Source organism: Arvicanthis niloticus, chromosome 11 (genome assembly GCF_011762505.2).
Source record: "Arvicanthis niloticus isolate mArvNil1 chromosome 11, mArvNil1.pat.X, whole genome shotgun sequence".
In the NCBI taxonomy this organism is placed as follows: domain Eukaryota; kingdom Metazoa; phylum Chordata; class Mammalia; order Rodentia; family Muridae; genus Arvicanthis; species Arvicanthis niloticus.
In genome coordinates, this window is record NC_047668.1 from 41,113,922 (window position 1) to 41,133,752 (window position 19,831).

The 19,831-nt window shown below is 45.0% G+C and overlaps 1 protein-coding gene across 4 annotated transcripts in view; it reads right to left on the reverse strand.

The window, feature by feature from the left end:
- Mboat2 (membrane bound glycerophospholipid O-acyltransferase 2) overlaps window positions 1-19,448 on the reverse strand; it is a 125,556-nt gene extending 106,108 nt beyond the window's left edge. Inside the window, exon 1 of one of the 4 annotated variants that reach the window (XM_076942072.1) lies at window positions 19,252-19,448. Coding sequence is in view for 3 of the 4 variants with exons in the window: in XM_034514649.2 (XP_034370540.1) it covers window positions 19,252-19,326 (75 nt within the window). In the remaining variant the exon portion in view is untranslated. Of the gene's footprint in view, window positions 1-18,529; window positions 18,590-19,251 lie in introns of those variants that run through there. The other 3 variants (XM_034514649.2, XM_034514650.2, XM_076942070.1) reach the window with 3 other exon arrangements.
- Window positions 19,449-19,831: the final 383 nt, after the last annotated feature.

Sequence of the window (19,831 nt, forward strand, 5' to 3'; positions counted from 1 at the left end):
ATGGAACCTCACAGACTTCTTCAATTTATGTGGATACAGGCAGAGTGAGTCCCTGTCCATCAACACTTACTCCTTACAGGATGAGCTATCCAATCAGAGCTTCGCTGTGTTTAATACAATGATAATTTCTCCTACTTTGCTATTACTTTTTAATTAAAAAGTGTACACTGCTATTAAAATGTGTAAATTATCCATTACTCAGCCACACTCTAGCTTCTTTATTACTACCTACTAATAAAAAGAAAACACAGTAAAACATGGATCAAAGGAAATATTCAGGGTGTGTGTGATTTTGTTTAGCTAGGTTTTTTGATTCATCGGAAACTATTTTAACTGTCACTGTTAAAATCCTTTACACTTAATAATAATTGTTATCAATTACTCTCCATCAAGTCAACAGCAGCCAGTCTAGTGTCTAGCTAGATTCAAAGGTAAGGAACAGCCCAACTCCCTGCAATATAGAGTAATAAAGTAATATTACAGCTGAGGATAACACTCTGAGACTAGGGATCTATACACACAGGAAGCAGCATGATAATCCCAGCTCTGCGTCCTTCCTTCAACACCTACTACATTCCAAACCCTTTGTCCAGAGAGCCTTCCTACACCCTCACTGAGTTCTGCTTGTCTCCAAGAATCCGCTGCTCCCTAGGCCCCAAGTTCCTCTTAAATCTTTCTTCTGTGTCTTGCTTCTGGCCCCTCTGAGCAATTCTGCTGCCTCATTGCCCAAGAGGAGTGGCTTCATCTATGGGGTTTCCTCTATACCCCCAAACTTGCAAAAGGTGCTTACTTCAGAAGCTTGGTCCTTCTCTGAGGAACCCACAGATGGCCCACTTTACATGCAGTGGGTGAGGTAAAGCAGTTTAGAGTGCCAAGGACCACTCTGCAGCACAATCTCTGCGTCTCATCCTGTCTGGTTTTCTTTTTTTTTTTTTTCTGGGTTTTATGAATAAGGCTGAGGATGGGAACCATGTCTGTCTCTCTGATTTACTCTAAAACCATCAAGAGTCACTATTCCTACAACTCTAACCCCAACTTTGCACTCACCTCCACGTCCCACTACAAGAGCCATGGCTTCTACATCTTTAAGTGCCCTTAAGTGACGTCATAAGCTTCTGATTTATATAACACTGAAACTCACTGTCTCCCAAAGAGAAAAATGAGGTTCCAAAGTTGACAATTTACCAATGTAACACAGAAGTTAATGCTAAAACAAGACATTTGCTATTCAGCTATATGGTTAGCTTTAAGAAACGAAACCTAAAATAAGTCATCTTATCGGGGGTCATAATCCACAATTGTTATATGCACCAGGCATGTCTGTGAAAAAATATGTAAATAAGACCAGAGGAAGAGCAAAGGACGTGAGAGTCTACGTTGATGCAGGAGATTTAGAAGGAAGCTACATCCTAGAAAAGAAATGGTCACACAAGCATCTTTGAGAGGTAGCCACACAAGGAAACAACATAGTATTATTACACTAAATGCTTATCTTCAACTGTGTGTGTGTGCGTGCGCACGCGTGCGTGTGCATGCACATGTGCACGATGTGTTTGCACGTGCATGTTGGTCAATAAGCATCTGTGTGTATGTTTGTGTATGCATGTGTGTTGTGTGTATATGTGTGCATGTGTTATATGCATGTGTGTGCATAGATGTGTATGCATGTTGCACATGTGTGTATGTATACATATGTGTGTGTTGGTCCATGAGTCCCAAGGATGTCTCTACCTCCCTGGTGCTTGAATTCTGAGTGTGTGCTGCAGTGATTAGCTCTTCTTGCCTGAGTTCTGGGGAGTCAAACTGCAGTTGTCACACTTGCAAAACGAGCACTAAGCTAGTTCCCCAGTCCTAGCCTCTCTTCTTTACAACGTAACTCCCAAAGTGACGGGTCGGTTCCTTGTTTCCTCCTCATCCACAGTTCAGGAATCAAAGAAGAACAGAACTGTTCCCATTCATCAGCAACGTGACATGGAGCCAAATGTCAGTGTCTGTGTAGTTCATGGCTCCTAGTTACAGTGACTTGGGCCGAACAAGCAGTCAGTGCAGACAGCAGTGCAGCTGCAGGTGGCGGCCTCAGCATCCCTAAAGATCACCATCCAGCCACAATGCACCGTTCCTTGTGGTAAGCCCAATTCTTTCAACACTGACCAATCTGGAATGAGATCCCAGAGTGAACCATAGGAAGAAAGGGTATGAACAGCTGGAACATAATGATGAAACTCTTAGACCTGCTTAAAGGTAACAGCACATTGCCGGGTTTTGTTCATTTGTTTTTATGATGATGGATTTCAGTCAGTAATTTGGAGGCTTAAAAATTAGGCTAGTCTCATTTTTGCAAAATTTAAAATATCACCATCATAAAACCACACCTAATTCAGACATGTGTCAAATACCTGAAGAGGCTGGCACAAGGCTCAGGATACGGGGAAGGTTCTCTGGTAAATAAACATGAACAGAAAGAGAGAATGTAGCCCGAGGATCCCTCTCAGCCAAGGCCAAAGAGGAGCTGGCCACACAACTAAAGCAAGTTCCCAGTTCTCCCATTCAGGTCACCAAGTCTCAGGCAGTAGGAGTTGGGTTAGGTGGGGGGTGGGGGGGAGGCACCACCTTGGGCCACGCAAGCTGAGCAGTCCAGTCCTACAGAGCAGGACTCGGTCTACAGGGCAGAACACGGAGAGCCCAGAGCAACGCAAACATCAAAACCCATAAACTGTAACAACTAAAAAGTTCAATGTTAAATAAGTTTGAAAACACAACTAGCGATTTTCCCAGTTGCTTTAGATTCAAGAAACCTCCTCCTGAGAGAGTAACAGACATAAGCAGGACAGGCCTAAGAAACTTCCTGCAAACTCAGGACAGTAGAGATTACAAACTGAGGAATAAACTCGATGTGGCTCAACACCAGAAAATTACACATACTTCAGAAAGCACCCACACTCAATGTTAAATTAAAAACAAGGTTCACAAAAATGACATATTCCTCATGAACCTAATTTTGTTTAACTATATACATACTCTCATTAAAAAAAAAAAAATAGCCGGCTGGCAAGATGGCTCAGGCTTCTTGCCACACGTGCCTGATGACCTGAGTTTGATGCCTGGAAGCCAGTCAGAAGCCTGTCATGGTGAAGCACTTGGAATCCCAGCACTCCACCTCGGGATGGGAGATAGACAGGAGACTCACCCAGAAGCTCTGGGGCCAGCTACCTGAGTAAGTAGCCCAGAGGAAACAAGGAAGTGGAAGGTGACACCAAATCCCTAGAGTGGGCCCTCTGTGTGCTGTGGTGCACGCACACAAGCGTGTGCACACACAGTAACTTAGTCACTGAAATTGTCTGTGGATGGGGAAGAATGCTTGATTTTGAAATTTTCTTAACTATTTTTGAATTTTATACAATAAAGAGACAAGACTTTCTGTATCCGATAAAAAATACAATGTAAATTCAGTTCCCTACTAGAACATAATATCTAAACAGACAAAATGGAAACAAACATATGCCAGTACTTACAGAGGGGTCAGAGCATGAAACACCTAACCTCATCTCACTTTCTCAGATGCCAAGGGACCGAAGTTTGGTTTTGCTCTGCTCTTCAGCCCAAGTCCACCACTCTGCTCTGGCTCTGGCTACTGCTTGCTTCCCAGTCACTCAAAGCATCCCTAAGTCCATACAGATCAGTGATCATCTATACAGTCCAAGCTGCCACCATTTCTGATCAGAAACTAATAATATAAACGATGCATGCCATGCATGTTTATTGTTAACATACTAATATTAGTTTAGCTTCAAATACATGTAATCATTATGTATGCAATTCAACATGCAAATCACCTCTGTGACTGATACATTCACCAGCTACCAGTTAACACACAAATCTAATTGTCTCTACAAGAGTCAAATTCCATGGTAGCTAAAGAAGACTATGAATACATAATAAAGACTATGAAGAGTTATGAATAGGGAAGCAAATGACTCCTGAGAGAAGACTTAAATAAACAACCTCAGCAAGGGCCTTAGGTCCTTTGAGATAGGCTTGTTTTCCTGTAAAATTACTGTCCCTAATACTCCTGTTTGTGAAACCATTTCATGTGTTAGCATTAAATGAACTTTGAGAACCGCCTTTGATTTTTCATTTCGGCTGTTGGTGAATTCTTCTTATCTTGTGGGTTAAAAGCAAAATGGTAGCTCTGCCATAACAATTTCACAAAGGAGAAAAAAAAAACCCTCAAAACTCATGAGTAACAAAAACCATGTAAGAAATCTTAAGAAAGGGGAGATGTAAGGGGGGGGACACCCCAACATGCACTGCTCTCACAGACCAGGAAGTCAACACCCCAACATGCACTGCTCTCACAGACCAGGAAGTCAACAGTCAGAGCTCCGACACTACTAATCTTTACCTTGTATGGATCCGCAAAAGACAAACAAACGTTTGCAGGAATAATGAGAGGTCTCTGCGATCTGCCTGGGTGCTGCTTTAACATCACCTTAACACCAGGTGAAGACTGGACCCCGGTGGGGCCGAGCCCCTCTTTTAACAGGCTCAGACAGGCTTTTCCCATATTCCACTCTTACACCTTAGTTCACATGAGCTAGCTCAGATACGAGCCCACTACGGGAAAAGATGCTTGGGGCACGTCTCCTCAGAATTAGCTTTCATAATGGGCTCAGTGCTAAACCAACAACTTTGGTCTTTTTGGTGCCTTTTAGCAAACAACAAGGCAAACTTAATTCACTTTCAAGTGAGCATATAACGCTCCAACACTAGGCTTTCAGATGTGGACCCCCCCCAAGATAAAAGTCCGCTTATGAGAAAGCCCAAGGCACTGACACCTAGCCCACTAAAACGCAGTCATTTATAACAAGCTAGCTACAGTAGATGAAAATCAGAGGTCTCCAACTCTCTAGAAGGTAATTGGGAACAGAGCTACTTGGGACACTTGTGAATGTATCCAGAAAATCTGTAAGCAACTACAACTACCTAGAAAATGGAACTGGATGCCTTCACAGTGGTAACAACTGTAGCATGGGGATGGAGGGTGGGGGACAGCCCACCACCCACCAGAGGTTGCCCTGAGGAAATGTTATGTATGCAAACGCCCAACAGCAACAGCGACATCCACAGAGCACTTGCTGTGTGACAGCTATGTGTCACATAGAGAAAGAGAGGCACAAGCACCTTCCTCACGGTAAACACGGGTTGCCTCCTGAATTTTATGTGCAATGGGGTTTGTTTTATGTGCCCGTGTGTTTTCCCCTGCATGCCTCTCTGTGTGCCTGTCCTTGCCTGGTGCCTGCAGAGGGCAGAAGAGAGAGTTAGATTCTGCACAGAACTGCAGTTACAGACAGTTGTGGGTAATCTGTGCATGCTGGGAATCAAACTTAGGTCTTGTAAAGTAAGTGCTCTTAACCGCTGAGCCATCCATCTCTCCAGCCCCAATGTTTGGCTTTTAATTAGCTCTATCATCAGGCCCTGCCTACTCTTTCTCTGCTCTCTGAAACTGAAAAGCCTAGCACAGGACCAATATTTGCTGAAGGAGTAAGCCCCTGTTACTGCACACTGTTCCTCTCTGCAAGTTGTATTTTTGCTCTGAGAAGCCCAAAAAAAATGTACCATTCAGCCTAAGCAATACACCTGTTTTCTATATATGATCACACACACACAAACACACACACCTTAGATGAGTCCAGGGTGTGGCAAGCCTGCCCTGTGGCTCCACAGTAACAGCTACAGCTGGCCATGGCTCCTAGCCAGCTTACTACACTCCATATGACAAAGGTCTTGCAAAGCAACATGAGCAGAAGTAAATGTCTGTGCAATGTAAGACAGCAGGGACCCCATCTTTCTCAGCCAATGAATGTCTGGGAACTCTGACAGCATCACCTGTAAACTTAAGACACAACCACCCAACTCTGCCTCACTAAGTCAGAACCCCTGATGGCACAGCCCAGCTACCTACTTTAAATTGACTTTTCACTGATACACAAGAACTTTGAAAACATCCATATTTATGGAGTACCATAAATATACACATAGGTTCAATATACTTCAATATACACATAGGTTGTATAGAGTTTCCATTAGGTCACACTTATTTTATCACCTCCTCAAATAGTAATTTTTAAGACTTATTTTATTTATGTCATGTATACAAGTACATTGTAGCTCTCTTCAGACACACCAGAAGAGGAAATGGGATCCCATTATAGATGGTTGTGAGCCACCATGTGGTTGCTAGGAATTGAACTCAGGACCTCTGGAAGAGCAGTCAGTGCTCTTAACCACTGAGCCATCTCTCCAACCCCCAAACAGTATTTCTTTATGGTGCAAACACCAAAGCTCTCCCTTTGGCTTTCTGAAATACTCAACCCATCACCGTTACCTATAGTTACCCTCTGTGTATCAGCACACTGGATCCTCATTTGCTAACTCAGATCATTCATAGGCCTAAGACCCTGAGAGCCATTATGCACTAGGTGGACTTTCTCAGATTCCATATCTGAGTGAGTTCGCACTGCACTTCCTTCTATCCCAGCTTATTTCACTGACAATAACATCCTCTGGTTCCATCCACATTGTTGTTAATGGCATGGTTTCACTCTTTGTATGGCTAACCAGTATTCCCATGTGTGTATATGTGTGTATATAGAGAAGATTCCCATGTGTGTATGCAGACAGGATCCCATGTGTGTATAGACAGGAATTCCATGTGTGTTTGAAGACAGGACGCCCATGTATATATGTAGCACATTTTGTTCCTCCATGTATCGGGTGACAGCCACCTGGGGTGTTCCCATTTCATGGCTATCGTGACTAATGTTGTGATAACCATGGGAATGCAGATGTTTCTTCAACACGCAGATCTTGTTTCCTCTGCGTCTATACACAGTTGTACAACTGCTGGATGATACTGTAGTCCCGTTTAAAATTTTCTTACTACAAATGTTCAACATCACTCATCATCAGGGAAATGCAAATCAAAGGCATCAGGAAATGACACCTCACTCCAGCAAGCAAGAAGAGCTCTATAGTCAAAGATAGGAGACCTAAGTGTGAGTGTGGACGTGGGGGAAGGGGATCCTAGCACACTGTGGGCGGAAATGTAAATTATCACAGCCATTATGGAAAACCACTGTTTTAACAAGGGCTGCAGAGGACTCTCATACAAACCCAGCTGCCTAATGAGGTAGCTTCAACCTGGCTGGTAACACCTGTGACATGAAACAGGGGACTTTATATCAGCAGGTGGAGCAAAAATATCTGTGTGCACTGTTTATGCCACAACTGTTCTGTGAGAATCTCTCCCATCTCTCTCCCCCCCTCCCCCTCCCCCTCTTCCTCTTCCTCTCTTTCTCTTCCCTCTCCCTGCCTTCTCCCTCTCTCTCTCTCTCTGGGTCACTGCTGTGACAGACTTATCCAAACTCTAACACAGCTGTCTTCTGACTCTGATTCATATGCTGTAAATATCTGTCAGTCCTTCTCACCCATTAAGTATGGCCACCCCTGCTCTCTGTGTCTCTCTAGGACTTACTACAGCTCCCGATTCATAGCACTGACCTATGGTACTCAATAAATGGTAATTCTCACCATCTTAAGTAATAGCAAACCCATCAGGATACAATCACCAACATTCACACAGACAACACTTGCCCAATCTACACAGCCAGGATGGTGGCTTTGGTCAGAGGCAAGCCTACTTGAGCTCAAGATCCAAGGTTCTTGATTTGTATCACAATCTATCTTTCCCGATATATTAACAGCAAGACACAAAACAGTCCCCCTTCCTTTTCCATGCCTGGCCCTGCCACACACTGCTTATGCTATGAAGTTTAGGTGGTTGTTTGCTTGCTGGCAGGTGCCACCCGTCTAAACAGGGCAAACCGACCTGGCGCTGCCTTTCTCCTTCATTTTATAAGCTAACTCCCCTGCCAAGCATTTACCAAATCTGGAATTATGGACAAAACAAGAACTCTAATATGTTCATCATTCTCTAGAGGTTCACGCTTTCGACAAATACAAAAAGGAAGAAAAGAATCCAAGAGCGGTTTTCTGGCACTGACCCAGGCTATTTTTTCTTTGTTGAAATGGTCTGTAACATCTTTTAGCTCTGATATTCCAAGTAGGACTTTTTTTAAAAAAGAAAAAAAAAATGGACTCAAATATCTCCTACCCAATGTCATAGACTTAAAAATAAGTGAATAAAAACGGTAATGATAAAACTCACACAACACTTTACAGTTTTACGGGGTAAAATTCAGCATCTATGTCAAACACCTTTGTGGAACTTGTGGTTTCTCTCCGCTATTGTATGCTTCTTGTATCTTATAAAGAAACTGAGTCTTCAGAAATGATTCCTCCCCCCCCCCCCGCCAATACATATCAAAAAATCTTAGCAGACACAAGGCTCAACAATGCTCAACACCCCACTCTCTAATCTTGATGAATGGATCACTATCTCTACTCGCTAAAGCCCAGGGCTGTGATGCCAAATTATCAAGCAGCTTGAGAGTATTCTCTAAGAACAAAAGAAGACAGAACTAGCTGGCACTACCCAGGGACTGCAATGCCAGCCCCTAGGACTGTCATTGTTCTACTAAGGATCCCTCAACTATCTCCAGAGGTACCAAATGTCCCTCCCTCCCCTGTCCTCCTCTCACACACCAAAAATCTCTGTCACTTCTATTCTGGGGATGCAGCTAATATGAATAGCTGTGTCAGACTTAGTACTTAAAAAGGCACGCTAGCACTCGACTGTGAAGCAGCCTGTGGATTAAACTTAAACTCCAAAGCCTGAAAAGTCATCACGTGATTAAAAACACTCTGGCCCCAAATCAATATACATTCAAGAAAAACTGGGAATAGCAACAACTGCTTTGTAAGACAACGAAGGCCTTTCCAAATAGTAATTGATTTCTCACTAGCTACACTTTTCTTTAAATGCCTTATTCCATAAGATAGTTTAGACAATAATTAATAAGTATAAATACCTAGAGATCTACAAAATGAATAAGAATAATAATAGCATAAAATGTCAGCCTTTCATTTTTAGTAGAATATTTAAGATGAAATCCAACATGTGACCATCTCAGCCAAATGCAATTTAACTGGAAACTTTCTGGGGTCAACTCAGGGTTCAATTTATGAAGCAGTGAACGATGAGGGCTGCTCCCCAATACTGCTGTCACAGAGGTCCTGCTGGCCCCGCTTCAGTTTTAATCCACTTTCTCAAAGTTCCTAAGCCTCAGAATACAGCAGCACACTTCAGAGTGGACTCACAATATAAACTGTAACAGAAGCTCATAATTCCAAGTAGTCATTTAGCTAAATCTGATCTAGATAAGTTATTGAGACTTAAAATGAGAAAACATAAAATTATTATCCAAAATGTAAAAATCATACTTCCATTGAAAATCCAAATTCAAAAAAAAAAAAAAAAAAAAATCCAAATTCCCAGCTTCCCTTTGAAAAGTCAGTTTTGGCAACAAGCCAACATTCCTTTGAGGCAACCATTAGCAGAAGTGGGGAGGGGTGTTCTATTCCAGCTGCACATGAAGCTTTCCAGACTGCAGGACATGCATGCCTCAGGAAAGCAAGCATGTATGTACTGGCAGCTCTACTCCTTGTCTGCCCTCTGGGCACTTGAAGTGGAAGTAGATAGTGGGATAAGCCATCACTTCTAACTCCTTGACGTGCTTATCTTACAGGGACACCGACCACCAATCACGGCCCCCGGGAGTTTGCTCTACTTCTGTTGTCAAGCAATCTTCTATCCCTGGCTAACATCTAGAACTTAATCATAGATAAATATTTATCCTGAAACTTAGTATTAAGTTAGATATGTTCTACTTCATTACTACTGAGCACTGGCAGATATGTAGGTTCTGAAACTAATGTCAGGACAAGGAGAGTTGGGCAGGGTGTGTGTTAAATCTGGAAGGCAGCTGTCTAATGGCTGAACAGAACTTTCTTCATACCCCAAGGATACCTAGTGAGTCTGTTCCTTTGGGATGACCTGAAAGCATCTTCCAATACCTCACTAGCTGCTGGCCACACTAGGCTTGCTCTGGACAGGATGGAATGGCAAAAACGAGTGTTGTAGACAACGTGAACATTACCCCCAAAGGAGTCCTTTTAGAGGGTCTTGATTTATACAGGCAAGGTGCACTAGACGTGGCAGTATTCTGATCCTTACAAAGACAACTGGGAGATCTGAAGGCCTCTTTTGCCTCAATCCCTAGATTAACATGTTACTAAAGCTTCTCTCCCCAAGCAGTATGATCCCTTAGCTGAGAACACCAACAGAAGTATAGTTATGCTCGGCTCCTTTTGTAGTCACGCATCTTCAATGTTTTAACCGTCTTCATCCCCTATTTCCTACTGGAAGGAAATGTTAAAGTTGGTCAAAGGGGCTTGTGTCCACTAACAGATCTTCTGAGCTGTCCCTCAAGAATCCTGACCACTGAGACTATCCAGGCCACACACCAACTCTAAGAGACAGAGGGCAGCTTCCAGACAGGAAAGTGGAGCTACCCTTGGGGAGGACAGCGAAGGTGCTGTGGTTGGTTACTGGGAATGCCCTGGACACCATCAGTAAGACCCCAGGCTGTACCCTGGTGAGGACCCATGGGACTCCTCCTCTCCCTGTCCATCACTTCCTCAAGGCTGCAGTGTTGTGAGTACAGCAGTCACTACACGGGATGGCATCACCCATGCCTGGTATGCTACCTGGCATATACTTATCTACATAAAGGCTGGCTGAAAAGGTTCTGAAAGATCCAAAGGCTACACTTAAGTCATATAAAAATTCTGGTCTCTCTAGCCCCTTGAAAGAGAGCCTACAAAGTTAATAATATGCACATGGCCTATGCTCTGAACTTTACTTGCTTATAGCTATGATACACACCCACTCTTAATAGATGCAACCTACTGTGTGTCTATATTATAGACAATGAAACTGACCCAGGTATGGTGGCAATCCCAGCATTCAAACAACACAGGTAGTCAGATCTTTATGAGTTTGAAGCCAACCTGGTCTACATAGTAAGTTCCAGAACAGTCAAGGCTACACAGCTTACTTACTCTGTCTTAAGGGGAAGGGAGGAGGCAGGCCATTGTGGCACATGCCTTTAATGCTAGCACAAGGGAAGCAAAGGGCGGGCAGGTCTTTGAGTTCAAGGCCAGACTTGTACAGAATGAGTTCAAGGACAGCCAAGGCTATACAAAGAAAGAACTGAGCACAGAAGCTTACAAAGATAAGCAGCTTGTAAGTGCACAGTCAGACAGTCTATGGCCTTCATCACACTCGTCCATACTCCCTCCACACAAGGAGGGTCCTGGGCAGGAGACAACAGGTCCTATCCTTAGGGATATATAGTGTCACGAGGAATAAGCCAAGTTAAATGCTACAGGTACCACCAGAGCACATTCTAGAAGGATGTACATAAGGCTAGTTACAGAGGCCCTGAATAACAAGGGTGCTGAAGACCCCTAGATCAGAAGAATCCCTCTAAAGCCTGCCTCCTAGAGTCAGAAGGAAGCCCACCTTTGATGAGAACCAGAGGAACAGGGCCAGGGGCTTGGCAAGGCAGACCCAGACCTGGAGGACACAGAGTGGAAACGATAAGGATTCAGAAGAGCTCCAGAGCTGAGAGGCAGAGATAGTGACAGCTGTCTTTCTTCTCTGGGTACCTTCTGTGGCATTAGCCTCATTACAGAGGGGCTACATGGGACATGAAAGACAGCTCTCTAAAAGGGGTCCATGTTACCAGTCCACTAGGAATGTTCACAGCCTGCTGACGAAGCATCATCACACATACTCTAAGTATATATGTCTCACCGACACAGACAGATTACGAACACATATAAGAGGCCTAAAAGAAAAACAAGGGACACAAGGCATCCTCAGGAAGTCGTGGGCCTTAGATAAATACTAAAAAGGTTTGCCAGACATAAAAGGATGTAGGGAATTTGGAGCAGAAAAAAAAATGGTTTCATTAAAGTAAAAAGTTGAAAAAAAAAATGAAAGTGTCCTAAGAAGTCCACTGTTGAACATGTACTTGCATATCGGGTGAGGGTGGCACACACACACACACACACACACACACACACACACACTGGATCTGGCTGGAGGGCACCTGGGGCTGTAGAGGGCAAGGCCTCCAAAAGCCATCCTTCACAGGTAGTAGGCCTGACCTTAGCTCAGTGTTTCCCAGAGAGGAAGAACAAACGCAGGGAGAACGAATGGAATGTGTCCTCTCCCAAGGCCACCAGGAAGACCAGTAGGCCCAAACGTCACATTCAGGAAGGACACCAGATCTAAACTTCCAGTACTTTCTACATATGAAGCTGTGCATACAGTCATGAGATAATGGGGCAGGACTGACTAAGAGAAGATACACACTTTATTCAGCCAAAAACCTGTTCCATATCAGGGTCACATGGCCTAGAGTACACTGTGACTCTTACTTTTCATATAACTATGATTGTCAACCACTAAACTGCATTGTGTATTGGAAATGCGCACTGCTTTGTTAAAGACTTTAAAAACACTCCACCTTTTTCTCAGTTCTGAGGACCAAACCCACAGCCTTTCGCATGCTAGGGTAGCCCTCTACCATTAGGTTCCATTCTAAGCTCTGCTTCTTGTTTTTTTTAATTTAAATATTTGTCTGTGTAGATGTGTGCACATGTACACATCGGCCACTAAGTCACCTCTCCAGCCCCATAGGCCGTATTTTTATAACCTTTTACTAATAGAAAGTACCTGAAATATTTGACCCAGATCTCCACCTCTGATGAAGATGGGGAATATTGGAGGGAGGGGCTGTCAAAATACACATTCCTTGGCCCTCATTTCCAGGACTGGGTAGAGCCAGGGAACACGATTTTTTTGTAACAGTCCTAAGGGGTTTTGACAGAAATGGTCTCAGCCACACCATAGAACGCACTGCAGCGGCCACATGGAAGCTGTGGCAGTTAAAACAAGGAAATGACAGGTGAGTGCTGCACTTCCCCCAAGTTTGCCAGTGGATTTGTCTTTTAGCGTCAGAGACAGGCCCAAGGATAACGGTTCTTAAGAGTGAGTAGGCCTTAGGAAGATAAAAAGAGTCAACTACTCTCTCCAAGCCTAGGCGGAGGAGACTAAGAGAAGGGTGTAAAGCCACCTAGCTGGAGCCCTTCCTCCTGTATCCTTCTGGAAGAAGCAGCTCAGCAGTAGTGTTAGGTAGTACCCACACATCCCTCCAGATCCACTCTCCGCTCTGTGTCCCCAGGCCATCACACACCCTCTGAAGCAGACCACAGCAGAGACCCAAAGATGGGAGGAAAGGGAGAGGTGCCATCACCACCCCTCAGACTCACTCTAGGTTGAGTCCTTCCGCTAGAAGCCTCAAATCCTTACCCCGTGCTAAGCACCCCTGTTCCTCAACCACCCTTCCTCCTGGGGTGCTGCCTCTCCCTACCTCTCACCCCTGCACACACAATGCAACTGATCTGGGAACCATGTTGCTCCCTGCTGCTTTGCACACGTCTACCACATCTTTCTAAGCACTTAAGTCTCTAGTTTCCTAGTTCAATCTGTCTCCTACCAGAACCCAGTGGGTACATGCAACAGCAGGCAGAACGCACGTGTCAGAAATCCACTAGATTGATCTATAATGCTCCCGAGGTTCCAATAAGGAATGGGTCTTACTAGATGAGAGCAGCAAGGGGCCTGTATGTGGGTGTACTAGGATGGGATGGGAAACAGTGATGAGAGGGACACGACCTTGGTGACACCTATGAATTAACAATTCTAGTCAATGAATCTCCTGAACCTGCAACTCTACCTCTCCACACATCAGCTTCTCCATGTTCTAAATGGTGACTAAGGGAGGGCTTCCCTCCTCAACAGCATTAAATGATCTCTCTTCCGAGGCTCATAGATGTGCCCTGTTTTGAAAGAAACACTACAAAATTTGATCCAGGCGGAATCCCACCTGTTAAACTGGACTGCAAGCGAAAGCTGTGTGTGAGTTACTTTGAGTACTTGAAGTCAGCCACACCCCGACCTAATAAACAGAGACTAGGGTTGTGTGCACCTAGAGAGGCGGGGCCATCAGAAGGGACATTATCAAGTCACAAAGAACTGTGAAGCAATAGGAGGCGGCAGCAAAAACACTTTTATTAATTCCAATTTAATCCTAGTTCGATCAGTGTGTGGATAAAAAACTTGATAAGAGCTTCCTAGTTTCCTTCCCTTAGAAAGTTCTGAAGACTAAGTATACAATTCTGAAAATAAAAATACGAAATGTAAGTCTTTCATAATCAAGGAGAAGCTGTGCATCAAACATCTATGGGACGCAGGCTGTTATACCGAGTCTGTGTTTCATGATAATCTAGGACTTAAGAAACCACAGGAGACCCCACTGTGGTGGCACACACCTTTGGTCAGGAGCAGTGGCAGGTAGATCTTTGTGAGTTTGAGGTCAGCCTGGTCCAGGACAGCCAAGGCTACAGAGAGAGGACGCATATGAAAGAACCAGCAAGCCAGGCAGTGGTGGCGCACGCCTTTAATCCCAGAATTTGGGAGGCAGAGGCAGGCGGATTTCTGAGTTCGAGGCCAGCCTGGTCTACAGAGTGAGTGCCAGGACAGCCAGGGCTACACAGAGAAACCCTGTCTCGAAAAAAAGAAGAAGAAGAAGAAGAAGAAGAAGAAGAAGAAGAAGAAGAAGAAGAAGAAGAAGAAGAAGAAGAAGAAGAAAGAAAGAAAGAAATTAAGAAAGAAAGAAAGAAAGAAAGAAAGAAAGAAAGAAAGAAAGAAAGAAAGAACGAACCAGCAAGCACAGTAACTGCCCAAGAGCAAGCAAGGAGCAGAGCAAGGCCCCCACCCTACTCAGGGAACTCCAAGTCACTCTCACAGACTGGTACTTCCTGTTAAGAAGAGCACAAGGCAGGATCCAGGGACACTACACGGAACAGCGTTTCCAAAACATTCTCCATAGCTTCAGGTTAAAGTCAGGCAGCTTTAACCCTTTACTACTGAAGCTGCCTCAAATTACCAGTCCACTTTCCTCTTTCTTCCCCTAACTTTTGACTTATATCCCTCCAAGTTTGGGGCTTTTTTTTTTTTAAATCAGTTCCTAAACACAATGTCATGGTATTCTAAACCAAAGTCAACACATACACTATAAACAGGAAGCAGCATTTCTATATAAAGTGAGATTTCTAAAACTGTTAATGGACAAGGTGATTCCAAACCCATATGCCTTCCTGACTGGAAGGAATCTTCCACAACATTCTGTCAATGTTTCCGGGTTCTTGTGATGGAGACAGACCCTTGCATGTGTGAAAGTAGTCAGCTCATCTGTAGATAGCTGAGCTCCAGCTGCAGCTCAGAGCTAAGCCTAGAACAGGCAAGCCTGGCTCTCCCTCCTTACTGTGTTTACCTAGAAGGCCTTCCTCTCAATTCCTTCATCTGTGAAAGCAGTCATCAGAGTTCAAACCTGTTGGAGAACTTAAAGGTTCTGTTGTTTTTTTCTTTCTAGCCACACACACACACACACACACACACACACACACAAAATGCCAGTCATAAGCTAACTCCTCCCTGAAATGTCACCTCTTCAGTTGTCTATGTGAAGGGAAGGACACTTAAGAGAAAAGTCAATAAATAAACTGACCAAAAAGGAGCAAAGACTCCTTAAGCCTTCCCATTTATCTGTAACTCACGAGTGTGTGCGCACATGCATATATGCACATGCATATACACACACATACATAAACGCACACAAGCATATAAGCATGTACATACAAACACACACATATATACATACACACATGCATACACATATATACATTCATACACATATAATATACATTACACACACATACACATTGAGTCCCCTATCCCAACCACATCACCAGCACACAAATATTTGGAACTCTGGACAGTTCTTACTTCTTCTCACCTTCACTGCCAAAAGGTTCAGTTCTAAAAACAAAGACACATCCAAAGTATTTCTCCCACATTAAAACTACAAAATATGCTGACAGTCTATGCAAAGACTTAAAAGCATGCCCCTGGGCACACATGTATGTGAACTAAATAATTCAGGTTTGAATTCTGACTTCCAGAGGGTAAGGATCCTATCGAATGAGATAGAATACATGGAAACATTTCCCAAACTCTCAAGTGTTGGGCATTATAGTTATTATTGAATTCTGCAGGCTTGGAAATGTCCAACCTTTCTTCCCCACACATCTCCTTCTCCTTCCTTCAAACCTTTCAAAACACCACGAGTCCCCACCTCTTGTCTTCTCCCTGTCCCAAGAGTTTGGCACATAATCTATAAAACAATGACTCCTATGTCAAGAGGCTGTGTCGTGGCTCATCTCTAACCAGTCTTCTGCTGGTTACTATACTGGCTATTTACCCCAGTTTCACAGTTAGTAATTACAGCATCTTGGGAAGTAATGGGGTGGGGGGTGTCACAACAAGAAAGCAATCTCATGATAACTCAGAGCAAGGCAAAGCAAATGTAATAGAAGGTATAAGATGTTGAAAAAATATATATAGGCTGATCATCTGTGACATTATTCTTAGTTTCATTTTGGTACTTGCTCTGGAGTCTAAAACCCCACATCAGCAACTTATAAGGAACAGAAGCCCCGTGATATGAAGACACCTGATCTCTCCTGGGACTCACACAGTTGCTCCTTTTCTTTGGCACCACTGGTCCTCAAAATGGTTCCTCTCTCAAACCCCACTCTCCACACATTCCTTTCTTCAGACCTTCAGAATTACACTAGAAAGGAAGTCACTTGGAATGCGGGACCCAAAGAGCCAAACATCAGGGGCCAGGTATTTCCTATCTCAAAAGATCTCTTGTAGCCTCTCAGATACCATTATTTCAGGCTTTAATTTAAAGACTACTGAACACAGCTTCAGTTACCTCAAGGTCACTCTGTAATTCTTAGTAAAGATAAGGATGCCTGCCAGAGCCTAAGGCAAGACCTTCTGTTCCTTCGCCTTTGCCTGACAACACATTTCTTGCTCCTACTACTTCAGCAGTGAGAGACTAGGTTCCAAGTGTGCCAAGCCAACACAATAGTAAAAAGTCCACATTTTATTACTTCCTAAGACAACTGCTTTTATAATTTCCTAATTTTTCTAAACAAGGCTAATTGGCACACACCAAATGAACACATAGCAAGTTATAATTTTTCACTTCCTGGCTTGCCTTTTTTTTCTTTCCTATGGAATTGAATTATATTATTTGACTACAGCTGAGTCTTAGGATTTCCTTCAACATGGATTCAACTGTTCACGTGTTATAAAAACGTTTCTGATTGGCTTAATTCTAAAATGTCCAATTTTACAATGTTAATAACTCCAAGAGCAGCATTATGAAGAGTCTTTGGTATTTCAGAGAAATAATTATTGCTGTGAAAAGTACAGATTGTGTGGATTAACCCAATATTCTTCAGACTTGTTTATCACAGAGCAAACAACTGTATTACACAGATAGCCATATAAACTGGGGTTCTACAGACTTCAAGAGTACCCCAGAAGATGACAATTATCTAAGACACAGAGACAAGACCTCCGGCTGATAAAGACAAGTCAGTCTTAACTCAAGTCACCTTCCCTTGAGGTCCTGCTCACTTCAGTGTCACAAAGACCTTTCTCTGGATTGCTGAGATGTTTAAAGGAGCTTATTGATATTAGATTACTTTAAAAAGTTATGATCCTTTATATAAGTTTGAAAATATTATCGTAATAGAGCTATGGCAGAGAGAATACACAATCATCTGTCTCACCAAAAGAATGAAAAGGTATAAGCCTCCCCTCACCCCCTGTTTCTTATTAGCAAGAAAAAATTTTCAACAAATCCTGCCCTGCATGCACTGATAGGCTGGCAACAACCTATTTAAGTCAGAAGTGTAACACACCTAAAAGTCATGTGCCACAATTCCCTTTAGGAAATAGTGAGACCCCTCCACAGGAGTATCCAAAGCCTTTGATTATCATCAACTTAATAAACAAAGACTAATTCTGTGAATTAAAGGAATCATTCCACTTGGGGCACTCTAATAATCTAGTAGCATGACACACACCACAGCCGCTGTTTAAGCCGTGTGGAGAACAAGTATTTCACTATTTATCGAAAGTTATGAGTGAAACGAAGGAAAGAAGGTCAGACCTGAACACTGGGCAGAACTGTTTAACCCTTCTTCGACGTAATTCAATGTATTTTATTTTAAACAGTGAAGCAACAAAGCATAGAACACAGTGTTAAGCTCAGGTGTCACCTCCAGCTTAAATCCAAAGAGGAATTCTGTGTTCTAAATGAAAACCTTAAGACATCACTAGCAGCTAGTCAAGCTAAAGACACTGAGCCCGTATCCCTAGGTAAGTATAAACACCTCCAGATCAGAAATAAGGTTAAGCAGAATTTCCAAAGTCAATTACTTTCAGCCCTGGGGCTAGACCAACTCTCTAAACATACCCCACCAACAACTTTCCCAGTCCTCTCTCAGGACTTACTTCCAAAGTTCCTTTGCTCAATAAAAATGGCGCTGCTTTCTCCATCCCAATGCTGTTTATTTCTCAGTAATCCTGAGGCCCTTTAAACAATCAAATTCGACTGGCCTCATTTAAATGCCAGCCTTCCCTAGTGTCAAATGCTTCTCTGAAGGTAGGGTGAAGGTGCAGGATGGCTGCTCCTATCCACAGCTGCAACTTTTTCACCAGAAACCCTGGCATCATGAAGTCACGTTGAGTTCTCGTCATAACCTGTCTTCCCCCAAACTGTTGCCTCTCCGTCTATTGAGCAAACTGTCCCCAAGTGCAGGACAGCTTAAGCCTCACCCATCCACGCCATGTCCCGGGCACTCGGCACCCAAACCATCCTCAGTCTCCCGGCGCCGATAACCCGCAACCGTCTCAGGGTCCACCGGTCCCGGGACTCCCAGGTCCGACGCCCGGTGGCCGGGCAGCGACAGCATGCACACGCGCACGTCTGTCTAGCCCTCCCCGACCGGCTGTCGCCGAGCCTCCGCCCGCGCCCACCCCCGCCCGGGCGGCGATGGGAAGCTGGGTGGGCACAGAGGCACCAGCCGGAGCGACAGCCGAGGGGACAAGGCCAGCCGCGCGCCCCCGCCCCGCCGGGCGCCGGGCACAGCCGCCCCAGCCCCCACCCTGCTCCCGCCCGGGTGGCACCGCGGCCGGCAGAGGCGGCCAGGGCACGACGCCCCGGACGCCGGTACCTGATCGATGGGCAGCTGCACGGCGTTGCTGAGGGGCTGCAGCAGGGTGGAGCCGGTGGTGCTGGTGGTGGCCATGGCCCGGCCTCGGCGCTGCGCCCGCCCGCTCCGGCCACTCGCCGCTTGCTCGTTCGCTCTGTGCCGAGCTACGCCGAGGATGGGGATGCAGCGGCGCGCCCGCCCCTCGGCCGCCCGCGGTCGGAGCAGCCGCGCGGGGAGGGGTAGTGGGCGGAGCCTCGTGACCCCGCCCACCGCGAGCGCCCCGCCCACCCACCGGCGCGGCACCCTCACGCCGCCCGGCCGCCCGATTTCCAGCAGCTTCCAGCGCCCCCTCCCCACCTCGCGCACTCGCGTGCCAGACAGCCCGGCGGTCCAATGGCGTCGCGGCGCCCCGACTCCCGCATCCAATCAGAGGACGCTGGCCTCGCCGCGCCCCTCCTCCATGCTGAGGACCTGGGCGGGGGGTGGCTGAAGCTCGACAGTGACTGTCGCCCGAGGGCGACCGAGAGTCAAGCTCGCTGGTGGGGGCGTGTGAGAGCGGCTCTGCCTCCGCCTCTGCTTGCTTCCTTTCTCAGGAATGGTG